Below are 24,071 nucleotides of genomic sequence, written 5' to 3' on the forward strand. Positions count from 1 at the left end.
GAAGCTACACTGATTTTCAGCTAATTTATTCGATCGTTCCTATTGCAGCTTTTACTACATCGTTCTCCGATTTGAAACAATTAAAAGTGTAATTCTGAATTATTATAATTATTACTAGGTCCAAAGGAACTAATTTGTAATTTCCGATCGTTCTCATGGGAGTTTTATGATAAAGTCGTCCGATTTTAATCAAACTTAAACCACAATTCAGAAACAATAAACAATTACTACATCTTGAAAAACTTTGAAAAAAAAATAAAAAACCAGCAAAGTTATAATTTTTTTTCTCGATTGTTCTTATGGGAGCTATGTGATATAGTCGTTCGATCATAAATTGTTTTTTTTTATTGTTAAACTAAAAATATTTATTTTAATATTGTGTTGGCTACTGGCTGCGTAGTAGCGTAATCCCAATCCTCATCACAGAGTGATTATCACCCTGTGGCGGCGTTGGAAGTTCCTTGGAGTGGCGTTCTGTATCCCAAGGTCCCGAATAAAAGAAGAGCGGTTCCAAAACGTGACAAAATATGTTTCAAGATTTCAGGTTATGTATTCTTTTTATAAAGCACAGAGTGTACGTCCACTTTATGTGACTGTTGCTAGCAGACTTAATTTTCACCGGCTTACAATGTATGGCCGACGATGCTGCAGTTCAATAGTATATAAGCAAAATAAAGTTTGCGAATACGAATACAGAGAGAATAAGGGACAAAGATTAATGTCTATAACCGTAGTGCTTCCAGATTCGATGACTTTGTATACACTGCGCAGTCTAAACAAATATGTATTTCCTATGTTCTTAATTTAAAATTTCAAATTGTGCGCCAATCGAACTGTTACGCTAGTCGTCTCACTCGCACAAGCCGGCAGTAGTTGCTTCGCTCTTACACCCGTGCTTATCAATGTTTCCTTATGGTCGTAAGTTAGAGCGAGATAAAGCTACGGACTATGAAGACTTACAGTTTTGTGGTCACTAGGCGCCAACTTTTAAAATTTGATTAGTAAATTGTCAAACTGTAATATATGTAAACTATTTACTTTAATCACCTGCCCATTACTCAAAAAACTACAAAAACCTCATATTCACAGTAAATTTAGATTTTTTATTTATTTATATACATAAACAGACATTCTTGCTTTGTAAACTTATTGCATTATGTAAAATTTTATTTAATTAAATTAAAATAAACTAAGCAACTATTTTATGGGACTTGACTTTGAGTGGACAGCAGTGAAATAATTTAAATTTTTAAAGTAGGCTTTAAAATTAATGATTAGTTGTTGCTTGCATTGCGTACATCTAGATGGAACCTACGGATAGTCCTAAGTCTACGTTTCTCATGCTAAAAAGGGGTTCTTCAAAACGCGTCTCAGCTGCAGTCGCCGCGGGGACTGCAGTGGAAAAGGGTTTTAGTTTTAGTCGGCTTAGCCTAGGTTGCGTATGTACAGGGTTGTGGGTTCTGTTCGGCCAGGGGTCACTTCATGTAGTAGCTGCTGGGACCCCGACCGGAGGTGTACGTGCTCATCGGAATGCCCTGGGGTCCCGGGATGTGGCTGTGGCCCGACGAGTGCGTCACGGACTGGTTGTGCGACCCGTACAGGTGGTCCACGCTCGAGTTGCCGATCCCATTGCCGGACGGCTCGTAGTCCACATCGTAATAGATGCCGGATTGGTTCTGTTTTAAAAGAAGAACATAAACGATTAAATGCTGATTCTTAAAACAAATTAAACGAGTGCCGTTGAACTTTACTTATTACATTTTTTACAGCAAAGTAAAAGTTCTCTATGATAAAATATTGGATTTAATCTTAAAGCAATAAATTCATAAATCAGATAATAAGTATAATAATCAGATAAGCTAAAACAAAAACAGATTAACCGAAATTTTAACCTAGTCTTTATAAGATTTGTGAGGCAAATACTCAATATTTAATAATTTTTAATTGATAGGATATGATTATTTAACGCATGTTGCTTGCTAGCGCAGCTTTTTTAGCTCTTATCACTAACCATACAACATATGTCGTATAACTCAAAACTTTCTTCGACTTTGGAGATTTTGACTTAAATATAAGTTTCGTGTACATATAAAATATTTAAAGAATGATTCTTGATTTTAAAAACTACCATCAGCAATACGGACTCTTTTAAAGTTTGCTTTTATTTTGTTTAGGGACGAGGAACTTGTTTCCTACCGCTATGCTGCCGTTGCTGCGACTTTTAGGGCGTGGCACTTGGAAGTTGCGACCCAGCAGATCAGCGCGGTCCTCCTCCTCGCTGGAGCTGGAGTTCTCTAGTGTCCGCATTCCGTTTGAGCGGGGACCCAGGCCAAGTCTTCTAAGTCAAAGGAAAACAGACTCAGAAGGGGGTATAAAACAGGATATAAGCAAGTGGTTCATACCTGGGCAATGGCACGGGAGGGGCCAGAGTGGCACTGGGATGCATCTGCATGGTGCTCTGAAGTGACATCCCGCCCAGGGTGCCCATGCCCATGGCCCCCAGGTTGGGGTACGCAAACATCGCCGAGGAGGGGCGAGTGGGTCCGATCGGCTCAGCCTGCTGGTGCAGAAAATGCAATTAGTAATTAGTGCTTAGAAAATTAAGGACCAGTTAAAATAAAATATTTAAAATATGTAACCCAACCAAGAAGAAAGTTATAGTCGAACGCCCCGACTATATGATACCTGTTACTCAAATTAAATTTGCCCATCGGGCTTTAGGTGGCGCCATCTGCCGAACTACAGGGTCAATAACACCTAAGGACAAGCAACCTCGGACCACCCAAAAAAAAAGGTAATCTGCCCGAAAATTTACATTAATGCGAATATCTTCCAAAATAATGGTTCAATCAGAAAAGTTGTTATATGAGTCGATAGATATGTAGAGAATTAATAGAACAACAACTGTTTAAAATTCTCATGTCACTCAACTTCTTTAAAATACTAAAAAAAAGCGTATTGGATTGTATTTTGTATGTTCGGATTAAGAATTACAATTGATCGAACCGAATAGCTCATCGTAAAAAGCTGGAAGCTGAGCTATTTGAATCCAAAATTATTGTGAGCTAATTTACTCGAACTGTTTTGCTAAAGGTGAAGTCAAAGGGCTCTTCGAGTATACAGCCTTATAGCTGACCTGTACCATATCTCATAATAAATTAATAATATGTATAAAAAGTTTCTTGCTTAAGTAGAAACTGAGCTTGATATTATAGAACTATCTTAATTGAGGATATTTTAGGGCTGTGCTTACTTTAAAACGTAGCTGTTTGAAATATCACATCAACTAGTGTTATAAATTATATAATAGTAAACTACGTTTGAAATCGGCAACTATATCCCTTATATTATATTAATAAACGATCTGGCCAAATAGATATTGTAATCATACATTTTGGTTATAATTTAGTTTGCAGCCAAGGAAAATACGTTTCATGTAAAATCGTCACTGGATGACCGCCAGGTACCTACCCCGTAGTGGTTCGTCTGGGCCATGACGTCGGCTATCTGGGCCCAGCGCATGCGGTCCTCCAGAGTCACCTGGTAGCCGGTTTGGGGCAGTCCGGCGGACTTCAGCGGCGCGGTGTTCATGTACCCAAACACCGGTGAGCCCATGGCGTTCTTCTGCTCGCGCTGCCAGCGCCGCGACCACATGATCAGGCACACCAGGGTCAGGACGATGATGATGATGGCCGCCACGGAGGCGCCGATGGCCACGCCCAGCACCTCGCCGTCGATCTCGCACTGGGCGCCGTAGTGGCTGGAGTCGCAGGAGCAGAGCTGGGCGCCGTCGTCGCCGTAGCTGCAGGTGCCGTGGTTGTTGCACACGGAATCGGCGCAGGCCTGGCACTCGCGTCCGGACCGCGCCGGCTGGTCGGCCCACGGATCGCGCAGGCCCGCCTCGCAGGCACAGCGGAAGCTGCCCCAGGTGTTGCTGCAGCTGGCCCCGGGGTGGCAGTCGTTCAGCTCCGGCGACTGGCACTCGTCCAGGTCCTGGAGGGCCGAGACCGCTCCCTCCGGGGAGCTCACGTACAGCACGGAGTTGCCGATGTTGTTGTTCCGCCGGTGGAGGACGCCCAGAAGGTGCTTCTGGACGTCGCTGCGCAGGTTGGGTCGCAATGTCTCCACACTCTCGTCCAGCTGGATTCGGGTAGGGAAAATGTAAATTGTTTGTTAAGGAGTACTTTAGAGCATCATACCTTGATGGTCAAGTTCACATAGACGCCGCTTCCGCCCAGGTTCGGATCGCCCCGGTAGATGTTGTTTACCTTCGCCTCCATAAACTCGTCCGAGTAGGGCGTCATTGACATGGCAGAGTCCAACTGGAAGGGATTATAATATATGATTATACATATAATATACACAAATGCTAGCGTCAGTCGATGATAAAAGCTGCTCCTCCTTTCGAAACAACATTAACAAGAGAATACTTCTTATTTACAGTACTCGTTACTCGCTATAGTTACTGGTTAGTCGACTTCAAATCAACTATGGTGCCAACAGATGGAGCCACTTGCAATTCACTTGGAGCGGCAAACAATAATATGTGGCACCATCTAGCGGGAAGGTTTGTTTATGGGCTAGCTTTGACGCTTTGGAACTAATTTTTGAAATATGATTTATTAGATATTAATCGAATAAATATTTCAGTTCAAAAATACAATTTGTTTGCATTAAGGTGGCTATACCAGTGGAACTTTTTATAAAAATCAATTACAATGTCAAAAATATGCTTTGAAAGCGGCAACGTCGTATCTAAAAAGTTTTGATACACGTTAATAGCGACTCACTGCAACTTTATCCGCGTTTATCTTTAAACGTCATTTTTGGAAGCTGCTGACATCATAACTTGACCGATCGGTTTCAAATTAACACTCAATCATTCGATTTGTTGAAAATTGTCCATTTGGCAGAATTTTAAAAATCATTTTTTCAACCCAAAAAACGACTTCTTTCAAACCTATGCCATTTTGTTGATGTTTGATATTTTTAAGATCGTAGGTCATTATAGGGAAAATATATTTAGCTTTCATAATCTTTTTGAATTTTTCCGATTTCAGCCACTCATTGGTCCGGAATCATGTCAGCAATTTGAATACTAGTATATAAGTCGGAACGAGCCGGATCGGACGACTATAGCATATAGCTCCCATAGGAACAATCGGAAAAATAAATGAAAAAAAATTATAACTTTGCTGTTTTTTAATTTTTTGTTTAGTTCTTCGAGATATAGTAATGGTTTAATATTTCAGAATTACGGTTTTAATTTCATCAAAATCGGACGACTATAGCATATAGCTCCCATAGGAACAATCGGAAAATAAATGAAAAAAAATTATAACTTTTCTGTTTTTTATTTTTTTGTTTAGTTCTTCGACATATAGCAATGTTTAATTTCAGAATTATGGTATAAATTTTATCAAAATCGGACGTCTATAGCATATAGCTCCCATAGAAATAATAAAAATATATAAAATAACTATCTAATAATTGAGCTGCAAATCATCATAGTTTCAATGTTTTTTTTAGCACATACTCAAGTAAATCATAATTTAAATGTTTTCAAAAGTATTTAATTAATGCAATAGCTGCAAGGGTATATTTTTTTTGAGTCTCGGCAGACAGCCAATAATCCCGTTACTTTTAAATATTTTTGTAAAAAGTTTCAAAACATTCTACTTAGTACTTTCTTCAGAAAAAAATTCAATAGAATGTCTACTTTTCGGGTGCTACACTGGTTAAGCACCTTAAAGTGTGCGTGGCCAATATCCTAAATTTAACAAACTTTTCAATGAATGAATAACAAATAAGTTATCCACCTTATTATCAATCTTGTTTTTATGTTATTTAATTATCTTTAGGAATTCAAGTTCAACTCAATTGATGGTGAATTAAATTAAAATGACCAAAAATGCCTTTTAAATTTGTAGATACATTTAAATTTTAAAATATATTGTCCAACGTATCATTAAAATGTTTCATCTCCCGTCCCATACAAATAAATATCTAAGCTTTTCCGCAAGTTTTGTTCCTATTAACAGATTTGATAGACACTTCCGCATAGCTCTTAAGAAGACCTGTGCCAAAAAACAATGACTTACCGCCCGAATCGATTCGTAGCTGAGCTGGCCGAAGGGTTCGCTGTGCTTGTCCATCAGTTTGGTGTCCCACACGATTCTGTGCTCGTAGATGCGGTCCACGCGCATGCCCAGATGGAAGGAGATGACCCGTCGGCACGGCTCCCGGTGCTTGCGTCGCGAGTAGCCTGTGGGGAAACAGAATGAGTTGGGTGGGAATGAATCCTCCTGCTCGAGGGGATGTCCTTTCGAGAACCCACCTGGCCGGCAGTGGCAGCTGGAAACGCCGTTGTCCGTCTTGCAGCGCTCGTGCTGGGCCTGGTCGCAGGTGGAGTCGTCGCCCACAATGCAGGTGTCGATCCTCACGGGCGGCTGCGTGGGTCGCTGGCGGTAGTGCGGTCGCGTGGGTCCGGCATTCGTCGTCGGGGATCCGCCCTGCGGCTTGCTGTGGCCCTGCAGGTCCACCACCTCCGTTTCGGGCACCACATAGCCCCCACTGCTCTGGGTGACCGCGTTGGGCGGCACAGCAGGGGAGCTGGGCGAACCACCACCACTCACACTCACTCCTGGTGAGGATCCCAATCCCGATCCCGATCCTGGTCCTGGTCCTGATCCTGATCCCGAGCCAGTGCCAGAGCCAGAGCCTGGCAACTGGGGCAGTCGCGTGGCCGAGGTTGTGGCCCCCGCTGGGGGATCTGTGGGGTCACCAAAGAGATTGATGTAAGTGCGCTTGCCGTCGATGGAGACAAAGCCGTCGTCACCTGAAGCCGACACGATGATGTCGCCCTGACCTCCGCCCGCCGCGTAGGTGCCGTAGGGCTTGATGTTGATCGTCTGCTGGGAGCCGCTGCCCTTGGGCCCCGGGCCCTGGATGGCGGACAGGGTCACGTCGAAGATCTCCCCGTAGCCGGGCGGCAGGTGCTGGCGCGTGGGCTGCACCGCCGGCAGGGGCAGGGTCTGCTGGGGGGGTGGCCGCTGGCCTGGTGGGCGTGGACGACCGCCGGGCTTGAACTCGGGGTCGTCGAGGACTATCCCGGGACGGGGGTGGTAGGGGGCGGGCGGAGTGGTGTTAGCATTGGAACTATTAGGTGGCGCACTTTCGGTGGAACTCGAAGTTGATGGCGGGGTGGTGGTTGTGGTGGAGCTGGTAGTGGTACTGGTAGTGGTACTGGTACTGGTGGTGGTACTGGTGGTGGTGGTGGTGGTCGAGGTAGTGGTAGTGGGTCTGATGGCCGAGGCCGGACTGGAGGCCGAGGAGATGCCCAGCAAGGAGGTGGCACTGGTGTCCAGGCCGGGAGTGCGATTGGCGGTCATGAAGATCACCTCCTCGGTGGAGGGATCCAGACCGAGGCTCTCCGCACTGTCCATGGACATGGGCACGTAGGTGGAAGACACGCCCATCACGGTGTGCACCACCGAGCTGGTCTCAATGATGGTGGTGACGTCCTCCTCCTCCGGCAGCTTCTTCTTGTCAGTTCCGGGCTTGGGCTTGTGCTTCTTCTTCGGAGGAGTTGTTGGGGGCGTTGGGGGACTGTTCGTGGTAGAGGGCGGGGCGGGAGGCGGCTGCAGCTCGTCGTCCACCTCGCCACCGCCAGTGGCATCTGTGTCCTGGTCGGAGACCTCGATGTACTGGGCATTGGCATCTTCGTTGGAGAACTCCGAGTCGTAGGTGGTATCGGTGGGTTGCACCATGTCGTCTCCTGATTGTTGCACCTGTTGCTCCCCCTGATGACTCGCTTCCTTCTCCTTTTCCTTGTCCTTGTCCGCTTGATCCTGGGCTGGGATGGAGGGTTGGGACTGCACCTGCGGAGCTGGAAGGGGTTTGTACTGGGGCAGGGGTCGCCGGTTGCCGCCCACACTCGTGGCGATGGGTGGGCGTGGCTTGTTGCGGTACCAGGGCGGACGGTTGCTCACGAAGCCCGGTCGCACGGGCACAATCTGCTCGGGAATGGGCACGCCGGTGATGAAGGGACGCTCCGGACGGTCGAAGGGATAGGGGGGCGGCCGCATCGAGGTGCCGGGCTTCTGGGCCTCGTAGTCGATGGGCAGGTTCTGGGCCTCGGAGATGCGCGGCGGACCGCGGTTGTTGATCCTGCTGGCCGAGGGACGCCGCACGCCCTGCGTGTTGGCGTGCACATTGACGTTGCCGTTCAGCAGCTTCACGATGCCCGTGATGATGTCCTGGATGTCGGGGTTTCCGTTCTGGCGCGGACTATGCGGCGCCAGCGTGGCACTGGCCGCCGTCGAGGAGGTGGCAGTACTGCTCGGACTCGGCCGGATCGGGGACCCCGACACAAGCGGTCGCAGGTCCCCCCGCCCTAAAAAAGACTGCTCTGAGCTGCTGCCAGTGGTGCTGCCAGTGGTGCTGCTGCCCCGCGACAAGGTTTTCCCGGCCCTGATCCCGGACGCCTGGTGCGTGCGCTCCGGCTGCTCCTCCTGGTTGTCGTACGTCCCCGTGGGCTTGATGTTGTAGTGAAAGTACCGCCCGGCGGACACGTCCTTCTCCAGCTCCTCCGGGAAGTGGACGTCGTTGGGTCCGGCGGGCTGGCGGTCGTGCAGGATGGGCGACGCCGAGCGCTCCACGCGCTCCGCCCGCGTCTCGTTCTCGTTGGGATCGCGGGGCGAGGAGGCACTCTCGGCCAGGCCGTTGATGGAGTCCGCCACGGTGCTCTCGATGCTCAGGCGGCCCGGACTGCGGTGGCTGCTCGACTTGGGCGAGATCTGCGAGATGCTCTCGTGCTGGCCGGCTGCAAAACGGGTGATAGAACATGTTGCAAAATGTTAGTAAATTGGATTTAAGTTACATATCAAGAAATTTTAATAGGTATTTTAATTTAAGTTGATACGACTATGTAAATGTACTATGTACAGACCATTGATTATTTGAGTGACCGTTTTTTTCTTTTAAACAACATATTATACATTTAAACTAAACTTTCTGAACTTAACGATCCTGAAAGCCAATTTTAGTTAATGATATGAAATTAACCATGGCAACATATTCTTCTTATTCCATATTCTGACTCTTGCTTGAACAAATCCTATGTTTTTCAGATTAGAAACAGGTAACCTTTTTTGGTTTTAATACATTTCTGACTTTAAAAAGTATCGTAAGATTTATTAAGGAGTTTATGAAAATGTTGTGCAACGCCTTAAAATAAAAAAAGTTTTTTAGTTTTTTTCTAAGTTATTATATTACATGATAGGAGTAAGGTTTTAGCTTTGATTCCTTAACGTACATATGCAACTAAACATGAATTGCAGAAGAACTGTATTAAGTATCGTATATCTCATACTCATTACTTTATCATTTTACGGCCAAAATAAACCAGAATTAAGGTTATGAAAAAATTAACAATTTTAAAAGTAATTGGCCACATTAGGTATTTACTGGGGCGCTCACTCCACATCTTTAGGTTTGTAATAAATAATATTATGGGATATTTTTAAGAAACTTAAGTGTCATCTTAAATAATGATGCATATTGAAAATTTATTTAAATAAATATTTAGAAGTAATCAAAAAACCGCCCTGTACAAAAGACAAGAAAAATTGTAAAAAATCAAATATAAATACACGTTTTCAAAAGTTATTCAATCAAATCTATATCAAAAGATCCATCTATTATCTGCATTGTATGTCATTTAATGCCGCAAGAAACCGAGAAGAAAGGGAAAGATTTCAGTAAAAAGAGCGCCGAGTTCGGAGGTTCAGTTTCCCTTGACTCCATCATCGCAATGGGAGAGTCATCACATCGAGGTTTCACTTTCCACTTGCCCCATGCACCGGCAGCAGTAGCACCAGCACCAGCACCTGCCCCTTCCACCACGGGTTGCCCTTCCCAGCAGTCAGCAGTCAGCAGGCAGCAGGCAGGCACTCCGTCATTGTCAACGCGATTCATTTGCATTTGGGGGGGCAAACAAAGCCCAGCCCAGTCGGCGCGGATCAGTTTCAATCTCTGTCGCAGGCTTGGCCAGGCATCATTTGCTTTCGATGTCAAGTCTGAGTCGCAGTCTTTGTCTTTTCCCTATTCTTTTCACTCTCTTTGCATCTAATTGTGTTGGTTTTCCTTCGAAATTGTGGGTTTGCGAGCCCAGTATGTGGATGCACCCGATGGCTAGCACATCTGTCGAAATGGCGAAGGCCCATTGCTGATTACCCTGGGTACCCAGCACCAGCACACAAGCTCTGAGGTGCACAGATGCTTAGAGACCTGGCCTCGCGGGGCCAGAGCTGCACTCGCTTGGCACCCGGGGAAGAATTTCACAAATTGCTACGTCAAGCGTTGAAAAGATGGCAGGCCGAGGTCGTTGATGCGTCTGATTTCCATCATTTTCCTCGGATATGGCAGATAAATGAGAAGAGCCCCGCCATGAGCAACTTAAATATAAATTGCCGTCTTGTATGTAGAATGCAGATGGCAATCGAATGGGAACAAGCACTTGAACCTCCCCTTGTCGGTCGAAAAAATCTTGAATAGGCACTCCTTATCGCATCTAAAGCTACAATTTCCCACTCGCATCTGGGCATCAATCACACGGAGAGAAATATAGCCGAATATGAATATGAAATGTGTTATGTTTTAACATTAAGGATTGGACAGAACAAATATCTGACTATTGAATTCAAAATTGTATATTTATGTATTATACTTATATAATTTCAATTAAATATTAAATCAATATTAAATGCAATGCATATTAAATTTAAAATATTAAAATAAATGTTGAAAATATTAGATGAAACATAGTTCCCTTTTAACATTTAAATGCATTTTATTTAAGAATCAATTCCAAAAATATTCAAATAAACAATTTTTAAAACCTTAAATATTTTGATATTTGAAAAAACTGTAAGCAACAGTTGAAAATCAAAGCGAAATATATTTAAGTTGGGCACAAATTGATTGGATATACGAGTGCACAATAAAAGTCAGTGGAATGAAATCTTGTTTGTATGAAAATAACACATCAATTATACATTAAAAATTGATGTTTTATCTATGTATATATATAAGGGAGCGAAAATAATAAAAATAAGTATAACGATCTAAGTAGCCTAAAATAACGATTGTTTGTGCCTATTAATCAAACTAGGTCAGAATGACAGCATTTTTGTATTATTTATTTCAGTACATTATTCGAAACCATCGAAACTTAAGCTGTGAGTTTTCAGGCAAACATAACCGATCACACAGATCTCAGTCGGCAGTCAAGAGCTACCCGGCTATTCTTTGACACCTTCCCAAGAAGATTTATTTGCTGTTGGCTTTCTATGACTCTCCGACGGTTTCGGGTTGTCAAGTGCATGTCATCTTTGGGCTTTATGGGGGGTAGGCCAGAACCAGTTTAAGGTTGGAACAACAATCATAATTCACACTCGCTCGCCGAAACACGTTTAGTTATTGAGCTTAACCCAATTGCCGAGCGTCATTGGTGGGTCTTTGTGGGTCTCGAGGTTTTTTGATTAAGTTTGGCACAGATTTTACTTTCACCTGTCGCTAAACTGGCTCGACTCTGATTGAAACACACAATATTTGTTTCACTTTCTTCGTTGCAGCCATTTGTTGCGATTTTGATATAATTAACGCTTCCTTTTGGGCAAGCAAAACAAAAGGCGACGACACAGTTTTCACTTTCCTTGCCTCGAATTGTTAATTTTCCAGTTTTCCTTTTGATTTTATTGGTTGCAAAGCGAGTCTGGGATTGCGATTTTGATTGGGGTGGTAAAATGATGGTAAAAGTGAGCCGGCGGCTGTGAAATTTCCAGACATGGACATGGAGCTGGCTGAATGTGTAACGCAATTTGGGGTACGAAAATTGAATTCCACTTTGGAGCGGGGCATGCAACACTTTCACGGCCAGTCCGCAACGAAAGTAAAATCCGCAGCCCCTCTTGGCCACTATATCCAGACGGGTTGGGTTGAATGCACCCGATATGACAACAACATGGAGACAACGGCAACAGTCGTCATTAGTTCCAGAGCTTGCCCACTCTAATTCGAGAGCTACTCCAGCGAGGACGCACGACTTGTGCCCTGTCTCTTGGTTTTTTTTGGCAAGGTTTCCAGTTTCTGCCCAACCCACACAGTCGGCAATGCCCTCTCCCTCCACCCAGCTCCAAGTCGACTTGAGCTCCATTCAATTTGGCGATCTCAGCGCCTCCAAATTGCTGACAAGAAATCACTTTCTATTTCGCTGCACTTTTCAACTGTTTCCCAACTTGGCCAAAGGCAGAAACCGAAATTAAGTCCGCCTGCTCGCCTCTAATGTGGGCAAAGCTAGCGAAGATAATTGCTTATGAAATGCGACAATTTTCTGTTTCTGTTTCGACTTCGAAATTTAACACACGTACCAAAACATTGCGCATACGACATGTGTGCCCTGAGCACTTTAAGTGTGCACTTGCGGAGGCTTGATTACGCAATAATAACATTTAATGGTCTGCTCAAAAGGCAGGCGACAATTTGTTGTGTTTTCACCATAAATATATTTATGTAATAGCTTTCAAATTTGGCAGGAAGACGAATTTCAATGACAATTGAAATCAAAAATTAACTTAGCTTAAATTTAAGGGAATTACTTGGCAGTAACTTTTTATTTTTCCGCCGAGTTATTATTATTTAAATATAAATATTTTGTTTATATTAATAGGTATGCAAATATATATTTTACAGGCCTTGTATTAAGTTACAGACGGAGCATTTAGGCCTTTCCCAATGTTGAAGACTGACAAAAGATGTTGTCTTTGCTCAAACAAATTGTGGATGTCAAACTATACCTATTCAAATCTACTTATATTTTTCAGGAAATCCAAAATCCATTCATACGATCACAAAAAGCCATTAAAGAAATCTTAGACAACCCATCCAAACAAATCCCTACCAAATATTTCTCTCACCTCTCTCTACTTTTTCCATTTTATAAGTTTGTTGCCTAAGCTTCTTCATCTTTTTGAATTGGCCCATAAACATCACCAAGAATGGGCCATCCAATTGTGAGTTCCGCAGACCCTTAGGCGAAGATTTCTATTAAGAAAGAGATGTGGTGGACTGACCACCACATCTCGAAGTGCCATCACAGCAGCCACGCCCCGAACTCGGAGCTAAAGAACCGCTTGGGCGGCTGAACTCAATCCATTCCATGGCTTTCTGGGCGTTGTCTATCGCTGTCCAAGACGGGCTATTAAAAATTTGATTTAATGCTAATTGATTCTTCGGGCATTCGACTTTCGTTGTGGGCGTTGTGGCGTCGGTCGAAACCGAGTTGCCAGGGAAAGTCGTGGTGTCCAGGGTTCTAGTGCCGCCTGCCCAGTTCGCCTCCATCCGTGGGAGCTGCAGAGTCATTCCTCGGTCGTTTCATTAGCAGAGCAAACAAGGTATCTGTGGCCCGGGCCCAAGCACTTGTGCCATCAAACCGTCAACTGGCTGGTGTGGTTGCTCAAGAGTTGTCTGCACAAACAATTGGCCGTGAGCAGAACTTGAAAGGCGTCGTGGCCAGACTTTTCTCCGTCTCTCCGGAGCTGAAATGCATGAGCTGCAATTAAGAAGTGACGACGACAACGACCACATGGCAGCCCGGGACAAGGCAAACTGCACTGCACTCCACTCAACTCCGCTCCACTCGACCCGAAGTTGTGTCTGGTGAAATTGAGGCATTTGGCTGGAAAACCGATTTTCCGTAGCCATGTTCTGTGGCTTTTTCAATACTTAGCTCCGTGACCGTGAGGTTTGGCCTTTGGCACTGCACGAATGTTTTGCCATTTTTAGGCGCGTGCTTGGCAGTGAGATGTGTCCAAAGCACTATAGCCAATACGTTTAGCATTAGTTTTGAAAATTAAATAAAATATATTTTTGAAAAAAACAATTTAATCTTAAGTGTTTGTCAAAGTAAAGCAATTATAGATACTTTGCATTTAATAAAAGTGATTAGGAAATATGCATTGTATCATATATATAGCTGTTTTATGAAGCATTATTGCTTATTTCTTTGCTTTTATTTATTGAATGTGTATTAACTAGAAAGATATTCAACTAACTCCAATTGGGATACCATTTGGAAATAAAAGTTGAATTTAAGTAGAGATCACACTTGTGTTTCTAACTTTTACAAAACTTCATTCCCGATAACTTTAAGACGCATTTGATAGTAAGGTAAAAGTATATTTTAGCTTACCATGAGGACAAAAAATCATACCTAAGCACAAATTGTTACAATGTAAAGTGGTCTTTACGGCTGATTCAACTGTGAAGTTTATTTAAACTTTAACAGCTTGCCAGGGTATGTAAATAATAATTTAGTTAATCAACTTATTTCACCCAGCAGCCGTTTGCTTCGTTTTCTTCGAGTGTGCTGGCCTGCATCCTTTGTGTTTGCCACTCGGACGGAGGTCCAAAGCGAATGACCTTAATCAAGGTCTAGCTCTGATCTAACCGCCTTGCAGTCGGAGCCAAAGACGGAGCCAAAGACAGAGCCAGAGTGGAGGCCAGTGCTAAAGGCGGTTGCAGTCCGACTGCAATTCTGTGTTGGTCAGGCTTCCGCAGATGCATTGCTGCTGCAGTTGGTTGCGCTCCGCTGCCTGCTGTGGGGCATGTCTAAGCCAGGCCGAAAACCGATTCGGGTGGGGGGAATTTATGGCCTGGACGCGCTCTGCTGGCTTTAATCGTGGCAGTGCGAGGAAACTGAAAGAAATCCTCCCATATCCCATATCCCGTATCCCATATCCCATTTCAATAGAATAGAATCATGGCAATCGCCGCGATCCCAGGCCCGAGCAAATGGCCGCCACTTATGACATCTAATTGTCTCACATGCTTAATTAAGTCGCAGGTGGGAGCGAGCCGAGGCAACTAATGGCCCGGCCAGAACAAGACCAAGCCCTGTAACTAGCTGCAATTTGCCGGCGATAAGCGATCTGCACGATCTCGTGGGGAATGCTGCAGAATAGTTGGAATCGCAGTCGATGCAGCCTATGGAACATGCCACGGAATACTTATGCAGTCGAAGGCGATAGTTGGGCTTGGGTCAGTAACCCAGTGCTGCGCCTCCTGCTCTGATTGAACAATTATGAAGACGATGGTGCTCCAGGCAAATCTCTGGCCAACATTCGCCGAGAGCTGAGCTTGGGCTGTATTGATTGAAAGGTAGATGGGTCTCTCTCTCTCTATCGCTCTTCCCAAAGCCACATTTCCCATCTCCCCAACGAAACTGGGTCATTGTACCCACAGTAGCCGGCTTAAGTATGGCCACCAAACGGAAACAAGTTGCCAGCCAATATTGTCTTAATGGTCTGTGACAAGTTCAAGCTCGCCTCAATGTGCGTGTGTGTGTGTTTGTGTGTGTGTGTCAAATAAAATTCTATAACAAGTGGACAACAGAACCGGCTTTCTGTATAGCAAGAATCCCACTTCATATACAAGACAGTCAGTCAGTCAGCCAGCTTTTTATTGGGCTATTTCCAACTGCGTGCCAAATAGAAATGGGGGAAATGCGCCAGTGTGCGAGAGCGTGGGTATTATTGTGTCACTCTGGTCGCTGCTTTGTTTGAATAGTCAGTTAACTGCACCCATTTAACGGCTTTTTATTCCCAAGTTCTTTTGGTCAGTTCTTTGGGTTTTGTGTATTTGGCTTTAATAGGTGTTGGAATCATTTAATACGCCAGATTCATAAATTCCTATTGTGAGCAAGTTTGTTGCCGAAGTCTTTTGATATTGCTCTAGGAGCTTTAACTAAAATGTTTACTTTTTTTTAAAGTATCAAGTTAAAAATTCTAAAGATTTTATTAATTCTTCAACAAGAAAGGAAGTTGCTTCTACTTAAGTTATGTTTATGTTAAGATCATTATGTGGAGTTTGTTTCCTAAGTCTTTTGATTGGGTACTACTTCAATAACTATTTTATTCTTATTTATTCTTAAATGAAAATATACTCATATAAAAATTGACATTTAAGAGAGATTTTATGTCGAAAAGCGGTAGAATTAAATATTTTTTTGTATGTTCTTCAAGTCTACGGTTGTTGTTTAACATTTCCTGTGACATGGCAAAACCCACGAAATGCGTGTTCTGTCTTGACCAAATTATGCTAAAATGTATGCCAAGAAGAATCTGAATTTAAAACATTCCTCTGCGAACCGGCTCAAAGCCGTTTCCCAAAACAGAACTGCGGAGCATAAAAAGAGCGTTTTCATTGATTGCCATTGATTGTCAACGCCGACACATGCAAGGCTAAGGGTCTACGGAAAGCACACACCACCAGCCTTCTCTCGGCGGCACTCATTCCTTTTCTCCATCTCAGTGCAATTTAATCTCAACCCAAAGCGCCCCAGGACAACCATTAAAGAAGATCGCAGCAGACCAGCAAAAATAAAAACGAAAAGCTGAGACGAGCTAAATTGTGGGTTCAGTTGGCCTTTACTGCCGATGGGTGTGGGTCTGGGCCTGCCTGGCAGTCTGAATGTGCTGGCACGCCTGGCAACTTTCGATGTGCTGAATTTCATTGTACAATTTTGGGCATCCCAATCCGAGAGTCGCTTCTCTTCTCACGGGAAAGGGAAAGTATGCGGTTATTGATACGGCATCGGTTTCTTGTTTTGATTGGGCAATCGCATCCCAGCTGAAGCTCAGGCAGTGCTCGGCTCTAATTGAATGCTCCGGTCAGGGTGGAGAAACGCTTAAGTTAATTGAATACGAGCGATCAGCATGTGAGCTGATTATGAGCTCGAACCGTTCGAAACTGACTGTGTGGAAAGGGAAAGGAAGGTGCCTTTTCAAAGTGATACAAAGTTGTGAGATTGAGTAACAACGCTGCTGAGATTCTGGTTTGTGTATAAGTCAATAGTTTTCTGCAGAATATGTCTATTCTAAGAATTTACAAGTCCAAATAATAGTTAGCTTTGCACCAAAACGTGCTTAGCTGCAAAGGTTTGATTTTTTCCAGGAAAGTATAATTGACTGTGTAGATATCAACGGCAAAGTTAAAAATTAAATGCCGTATGAAAACTAAATCTAATAAATTTAATATTAAATTAAGAACAACATACATATTTAATAAATAATTTCAGATATCTAAAATACTATTCCTAACCTAGTAGTTTTAATTTTTTTTTTTTAATTTTCATTCCCTGGACACTTGCAGAAATTTCAAACAAAGCTCAAAAACAAGGAACCAAACTGTTTTCAAGTCATTTATTAAATTTTTTTGAGCCTTTCCGCAGCTGCCATAGTCCAAGTATCAAATTACCTGTATTGAAGTGCTCAGCAATTTCAAAATTAATTGCATCAGCAGATCCAGCCTTCGAACAGGTGGCCCACCAAGAACCCACAGCGGTTCCCAGCCCGAGACAAATCCAGGCAGGGATCGGCAAATTATAAAAAACCTGCCGAGCGAACCTGCCTCTTGACCCAATAAAGAGTCAAGCGATAAATTTCTGCTCAGCCTGCAACGACGGCGGCTTCTTTCTTCCTCCTCTTTCCCACCGGGCAGCGAATTTTTTGATTATTTATATTTTCCTCTCGTTCTTCGGTGCGCTCTTTCACTTACTTAGCCCCCACAGCCAAGTGGGCCATGTAACCGAAATGTGCCAAAAAAAAATCAAAAAACGCCAGGCAAAGATGGCTTGTGGAGGCAGCTAATCTGAAAATGTAATCAGCCTAACAGTTGTGACTGCAAGGGGAAAAGGCTGAAGCAAAGGGGAACGAAGTCGAAGAACCCAACAGGTTGCGGCAGTAAGTCAGCGGGTTACAGTGTCACCACTGAGCTCCCAACCGATCTCCGATCTCCGAACCCGATCCAATCCATCGATCGATTTCTGGACTCAGTCATGCTGGACTACGGTAGTAAAAAAACCAACTCATGGCGCTTTCTTTGACACTTTTCCAGAGAGGGGTTTTAATTCGCTCTGTGTATCAGTGTATCTGTGCAACGAAAGCCCCGAAAAGCCGTTAGCTGGGTGTTACTGTTAACTGTTTCACTAAGCCATAACTGAATAGATTCTGTTTTCTTTTAATTAAGCTTGCTGTAAAATAATTTTCACTTCACCCAATTTTCCAGCCCGGCTCTATGTAAATTCCGCTGCAAAGGCGCCCGCACTTTGCCGTGCCAATGCGGCTTATTAGCTGCATGAAAGGTTTTGGCCCGACTTCAAATGGCCCAGTAAACAGTGCAGTTAGCTTTAATTGATTCCAGCCCGCTGAGAGCGGCCCGCCTCAGTTGGCCGGATTCGTGCAATTAAGCGGTCTCAGTGGCTGCCTGGCGGACGTGAGGCTTTCGGTGGAATGCATAAATAGCTGCAGCCCCGGAATGCCCTCCACTCGGCTCCTGGCTAGGGAGCACTCGGTTGTCGACTTCGCATGGGAAGTTGGCTCTTAATGCGCATTAACAAGCAACAAATCCCTCTCTAAGCACTGCACTGCAGAAAAACAAACTCGATCCAACTTTCTTAAATCCAAGATTCGAATAAATTATAATTTAATTGGCTATTAAAATGTTTATGTACTCTTAAGCTAAAATAAAACTCTTTAATCAAGAAATTCGCAAGTCAAAATAAGACTTTTAACTAACTTTTAACTTTCGAGAGGTGATTCCAATAAGTGTTTCTTATGCATTTTTAATACCATTTTTTACTTAAGTTTCTTGATTTTCAAGCCTTTAGAAAAAACAATCTAATAAAAGATATCTTTTATTAGGAACAATTTTATTCTCATGAATGAATAATTTGAAAAAAACATACATACGATTTATTTATATAAATGTATATAAAAACATGTTTTTTTAATTGTTGCTTACGTACAGTAGGTAAAAAACCCGATGTAACCCCATTTTTATTTTTTGTTCGAAATCAAATGACAAAGATGTTGTTAATTAAAAGTTGATTGTCTCAGGAATTCTCAAAGCACAAAAGTTAAATGGTTAAGTCACATCTTCTAACTAATTACATGTTCATTATAAAAAGCCTCGCTGGTTAGTTACCCATGATATTGTGTTTACTCTCCTTCATTCTGATTGCTTTTTATGTGCCCAATTGAAGTTTTGCTTACATCGCTTAATGACGAATTCATTTTCGCATATTGCATAAGCTCAGTTGGGCGTCACTTAACGCATATGAACCACGCATGCAAAACCCATAATGGTCTTTAATTAACTTCGATTCACGCACGTCACGCACTTTGTAAGTGACAAAGCGGAATGGAACCAAACAAACGCAAAAACCCAAGACAATCCCTGGCCGAAGTCAACGAATCCGGTATGAATAATCGCAGTTGTGCAACCCAGGCTTGCCCTCCGTGGGCCACGGCCAGTGAATCACAAGCGCCGAGATGCGATCAGCACTAGACAACCCAGATGCAGATGCGATCGACCCGGTTTCGGGGTTTTTAAGCCGTTTGAAATGTGTCACCCAGTGGCAAAGAGACATCGGCTGACATATCTCGATTTAAGTGGGTCAAGCCCGTATTTCAGTGGCGAAAAAGAAAATTAACAAACTTATTCTTTCGTGCTCGACAATTGAACGCACTTGTGCGGGTGTGCAGACACCTACAGCACAGTACAGTACAATACAACTCAGTACAGTACAGTTAGCACACTTCATTACGTTTGGCACAGTTTGAAGGCAGGCAGTACCAGGTAAACCTCGGAGACCCATCTCCCATCTCCCATCTCCTCAGCTATGCATTCTTTGTAACGCCCAATAAATTATGCAGCAAAGGCAAGCTTTCTAAAAGGAGAAGACGAAATGAGCGGCAGAAGTGGAGAAGAATAAACACGTACTGCGGCTGCCTCGGGCATCTAAATCTCCATCAACTGTTGGCATGTCGGGGCGAATTCTTTCTTATTTTCAGCTTATTGTGAACCGACATTCCTCGGAAATGTATCAAATTAAAAATTATAATTATGCTCACGTGTGGAAAAAGTGGTTTGAGTATCTCCGTTTGTAATAACTAAATGCTCGCTTGAGCAGAACCCTTGGTGAAAACACATGATTACTGCAGATAAGATCCACTCAGAACAAGTGCGGGAGATTCGCTTCGGTAAGGAGGAGTCTCGATTCGGACCACCGCTGTATTGGGTGGGTTCTTTCAATGATGCACTAGAGTGATTTTGAAGTTGAATTTTGGTTTATTTTTCTGCGTTATGTATTTTAAAGGGAATTATAAACATTTATATAAGCTCACATTAATTTAGGTCGTGACCTAACCCAAAAGTCAGTTACCTATAGGCTTATAGAGGCTATATCAGTCTGTCATTCTCAATGTTTTTCTCGAAACGACATTCTTCAAAATTGCGACACCATAACTCATGAATTCTTCAATATATTCACTATACACTATATTCTATACCATTCACAAATGATAATTTGTAATATATCAACAAAGTTGAAAACATACATTTTTCATAGGTCACACTGGTATAGCCTCTTACGGACAATGAAAGTTACATTCAGGGTCTGAGTCACAGCATTTTATAGGATTTATCAATTGAGAAATCATTGCTTAGATCTGCTGAAGATCTTGGCCTTGCTATCTCAACTTTCATCCTCCCACTTTGTTTGACACCGTGAAAGTTTGCTGCTGGCACAGGCCTCACAATTAAAGTTCAATTTATTAACTGAATGCATGTGAAATTCTTTTGTTGGGCATATCACTGTCGTGTTCCCGCCCCTTGCCCCTCTTGCCCCCCTTTTGGCCAAGACTTACCTGCTGTTTGAACGAGGAGCAGCAGAAGAGCCAGTGGCAACGTCGACACGGCCAGGGCCACCAAGTGTCGATGGTCTCTTGGCATTCTATTGTTGGAAATGGCTGACTGCTGGGAGGGGCCTCGGCCCCTTCTTCCAGCTCCAACTGCGAGTGCAAGTCCAACTCCGCCTCCTCCTCCTCCTCCGCCTCTGTCTTCGGCTCTACTCGACTGTGTGTTGTGTGTTAAATTCTGTGGCTTTCGTCGCATGTTTGCATAAACTACGTCACTATTTTACCTCTTTGAGGCTTATTGTCAGAGGTTTCTATTATTTATCAAAGTTATTTCGTTTCTTTTATTGATGAACCGTGCCTTGGCGAGGCATGTTTTGGCTTTGACCGTGTGTGTTTAAGCTGAAAAGAGGGAGAAAGGTGGTCAGCGGAGCAAAAAGGTTGCGAATGATTCTGGAGTTTGTGTCTTGAGTCTTTTGTTTTGGGAGAGTCTCTTCGCACTGCTATTTGGGGCTCGTTGTGGACATTACGTCCAAATGCCATGAGTCCAAGCCCCAACTAACTACATTTACATAAGCAGCGTCTTAGTAAGTCAATGATCACGGCTATCTTAACGGCTGGAAAAGAAAACACTTTCAGAAAAACTTTGGCGTTGTTTCCCCTGTTACGTAAAGTGAAGCGTTTCATTCCATTCAAGCGACTAACTGAACCCGGCTGATTGAAATGCTAATTTTGATTGATGTTGATGTCCAAGACGCTCAGAAATTGGCTGCAGCGAAAGTCGCAGCACACTTTGAGGTGTCAGACGGCAAAAGTGAAATTCCAATTCCAAAGCGAGCACGCAGCCATCAACTGGAGCAGATCTGTCGCCAGGCCCTAATCGATTTCGGTGCTCCGGATTACCCAATGTGCGGCGTACTGGTGCTAATCAGAAGCCAAAACAAGCTGTAACTGAAGCAATTGCCGGGCATTAGATGGAAAGTGAAAGCATCCAGCGCAGCGCTAACGGAGGTAGCAAATGGAAAGGAAAGGTAAAGGTAAAGGTAATGGTAATGGTAAAGGTTGCCTTCACAGCATACGAGTATTCAAGTATTGGAGTATTCGAGTGTATGCGTGATCTGGGACCGGATCGGACCGGTCATATGCCGCCTGCAGTTGAGTCATGTCCAGGTCTGAATTTGGCAGCCCGTTTGCTTTGTTTGTGCTGTCTGTTTACCCGCGGCGGTTCGGTCGCGAAAGGAACCTTGAAATCCCCGCTGCACGCTTGAAGAATCCCAGTGAAATAGAAAGTTGTACGTGAGCAGCCAGAAGAGCAAAACCACAACAAACTCTGTCTTCTTCGTGGGCGAGTTGTCGTTGTTTTCTGTTTGGCTTTCTGGGCTGTCATTAAATGACTCCATTTTTCAGCGGATTGTTGTGTTTTTCCATTGAGCGCCTCGCCCACGCTGGCGCCTGTTTACGTTTTCATTGGAATAGTTTTTGGTTTTATCAACTATGCTTTCTTTTCGACCAGCGCCTCAGACTGCTTCAGCACCCAGCGGAAGTTGCAGCTGGTAATTAGTTTTCATTTCGTTCGTATCTTCTTCAGTAAATGACTCATGCGCTTTTCATAAGCCATTTTTTTGGGGCTTTGTCTGTTGCGTAACAGTTTTCTGAGCCGGCAAAAGAGTCGGAGTCAGAGAAAGGTAAATGTGGATTGAAGGAGAAGAAAATGGGAGTTGAGATATGTGATCCGAAATGCGAAGTAGAAAATTGCATAAGTCAGATCTTTATGACTGACAGCTAAGCAAAATTACTGGCCAATAAGAAGAGTTTTGGATGTCCTTTAAGCAGCTATGTTAGCGGAACTTCACCCCTTCCCACAAGACTCTATCCACAAATTTCCCTGTTCGATGCTTTTCCATTTCGGACTCACCTCAAAGTGTTTCCATCAATCACACGATTGCAATCGCCGAGATTTGATTGATGTTTTTGCGTGCAGCGCTGTTGCACGTTATTTTCAATTAGATTTTGCACATAAATAAAGCTAATAATGGAAAATTTCACCAACCAAACAGGCTGCGAAAAACGAGAAGGCACATTAAATTGAAGATCTCGCCGACCCACAGCCAAATCCAGCTAGAGCCGAGTGGCAATGCGGTTTTGCGGCTCCAAGGAATGCAAAACTCTAAATTATCGAAAAGCAAAAATCAAGCGACAGCTGCCGCCTGCAAAATTGGCACAAGTGCGCTCGAAATGGCACAACTAACAGTATCAAGTGCTGCAACGGGAACCGGGAGTGGGCAGTCTACTTGGACTTCCACTATGTCTTGGTCTTGGTAGTGGACTTGGCAGTGGACTTGGCTTGGAGCCATTTAGCAGATCGCTTTGCAGTCGACGGACGTGTGTAGGCCGACAGCGGACAGGTTGCAGCGGATCACGTATCCGGTTGGGGCAGCCTGGCGCGGTTGTTCTCGCGAAAAAAAAAAAAACAAAAAAAACCCAATTAATTCGCTGGCACTCCTGGGCCAGAGTGGCTCTCTAATTGGCAGTGAAACGGCGGACAAATTATGAATTTGCAACCAATTTCACAGCGACGGTAAACAAAAGCCGCAGACAAAACCAACTGCCAGCCGAGGCAAAAAGGTAGCGCGAAAAAAAGAAAGTTTTTTTGAAGTTTTCATTGCTGCCGCTTTGGGGCTTATACGTATTTTGCTTGTCTACACACACAAATATCATTTATTCGTTATACGTTTTCATATTCGCTATTCGCTATTCACTATTCACTATTCACTATTCCCCGTTTTGCTGTTTGCTTCACTCCGAGGAAAACACTCTTTTCTTTCTTCGGCGCACTCACACGCAAGCGCAGCGTTGTTCACTTTTCATAGGCGACTTGACCGCAAACACGCACACACGCACAAGCACACAAACACACGAAGCCCCGACCGACTGGGCTTCTTCACATTTCTGGCCAAAATCCGCGCTCACCTACCAAGAAACCGCCAACAGGTGCGCACCGTTCGAACGCTCGACTCAAACTGACTCAGCTCGTGGCCCGAAGACTCCGCGGCGAGCCGAAGAAACCAGAAACCGGAGCAGCGATCGCTGGCTTGGCCGCTCTTCGGAAGAGTACTCGACACTCTGGCAGGTTCGCTGGCCCGTCTTCAGGTCGCTTCTGCCAAATGGATGGTCAAGTACTGGAGCAAGACATGTGCACCTCGCAATGAAATTATCGAACTCCTTTCTGACAGATACTTTCAATAATAAAGAAGCTTTTTTTGAGAAGCCGAAGGATCGATACCCTTGCTAGTTACTTTCGTTCCCGTTCGGAAA

The 24,071-nt window shown here is 43.9% G+C and overlaps 1 protein-coding gene across 11 annotated transcripts; it reads right to left on the reverse strand.

Annotated features, from left to right (window-relative positions):
- Window positions 1-1,082: 1,082 nt before the first annotated feature.
- On the reverse strand, window positions 1,083-23,878 carry LOC128255682 (mucin-5AC). Of its 11 annotated transcripts, XM_052985373.1 has the most exons (11): window positions 23,596-23,777; window positions 22,672-22,814; window positions 20,769-21,158; window positions 6,839-8,824; window positions 6,338-6,772; window positions 6,102-6,265; window positions 4,200-4,322; window positions 3,472-4,140; window positions 2,403-2,560; window positions 2,197-2,338; window positions 1,083-1,676 (listed from the first exon to the last, which is right to left on the reverse strand). In XM_052985373.1, exons 3-11 carry the CDS (start codon window positions 21,013-21,015, stop codon window positions 1,476-1,478), a joined length of 4,125 nt encoding a protein of 1,374 aa, XP_052841333.1. In that variant the 5' UTR covers window positions 21,016-21,158; window positions 22,672-22,814; window positions 23,596-23,777; the 3' UTR covers window positions 1,083-1,475. The 11 variants fall into 11 exon arrangements, with proteins under 11 accessions (XP_052841333.1, XP_052841324.1, XP_052841325.1 ...); XM_052985364.1 differs by having other exon boundaries at window positions 6,338-8,824; window positions 23,731-23,839; XM_052985365.1 differs by having other exon boundaries at window positions 6,338-8,824; window positions 23,727-23,824.
- Between the last annotated feature and the right edge of the window lie 193 nt (window positions 23,879-24,071).

Source organism: Drosophila gunungcola (genome assembly GCF_025200985.1).
Source record: "Drosophila gunungcola strain Sukarami chromosome 2R unlocalized genomic scaffold, Dgunungcola_SK_2 000012F, whole genome shotgun sequence".
Lineage (NCBI taxonomy): Eukaryota > Metazoa > Arthropoda > Insecta > Diptera > Drosophilidae > Drosophila > Drosophila gunungcola.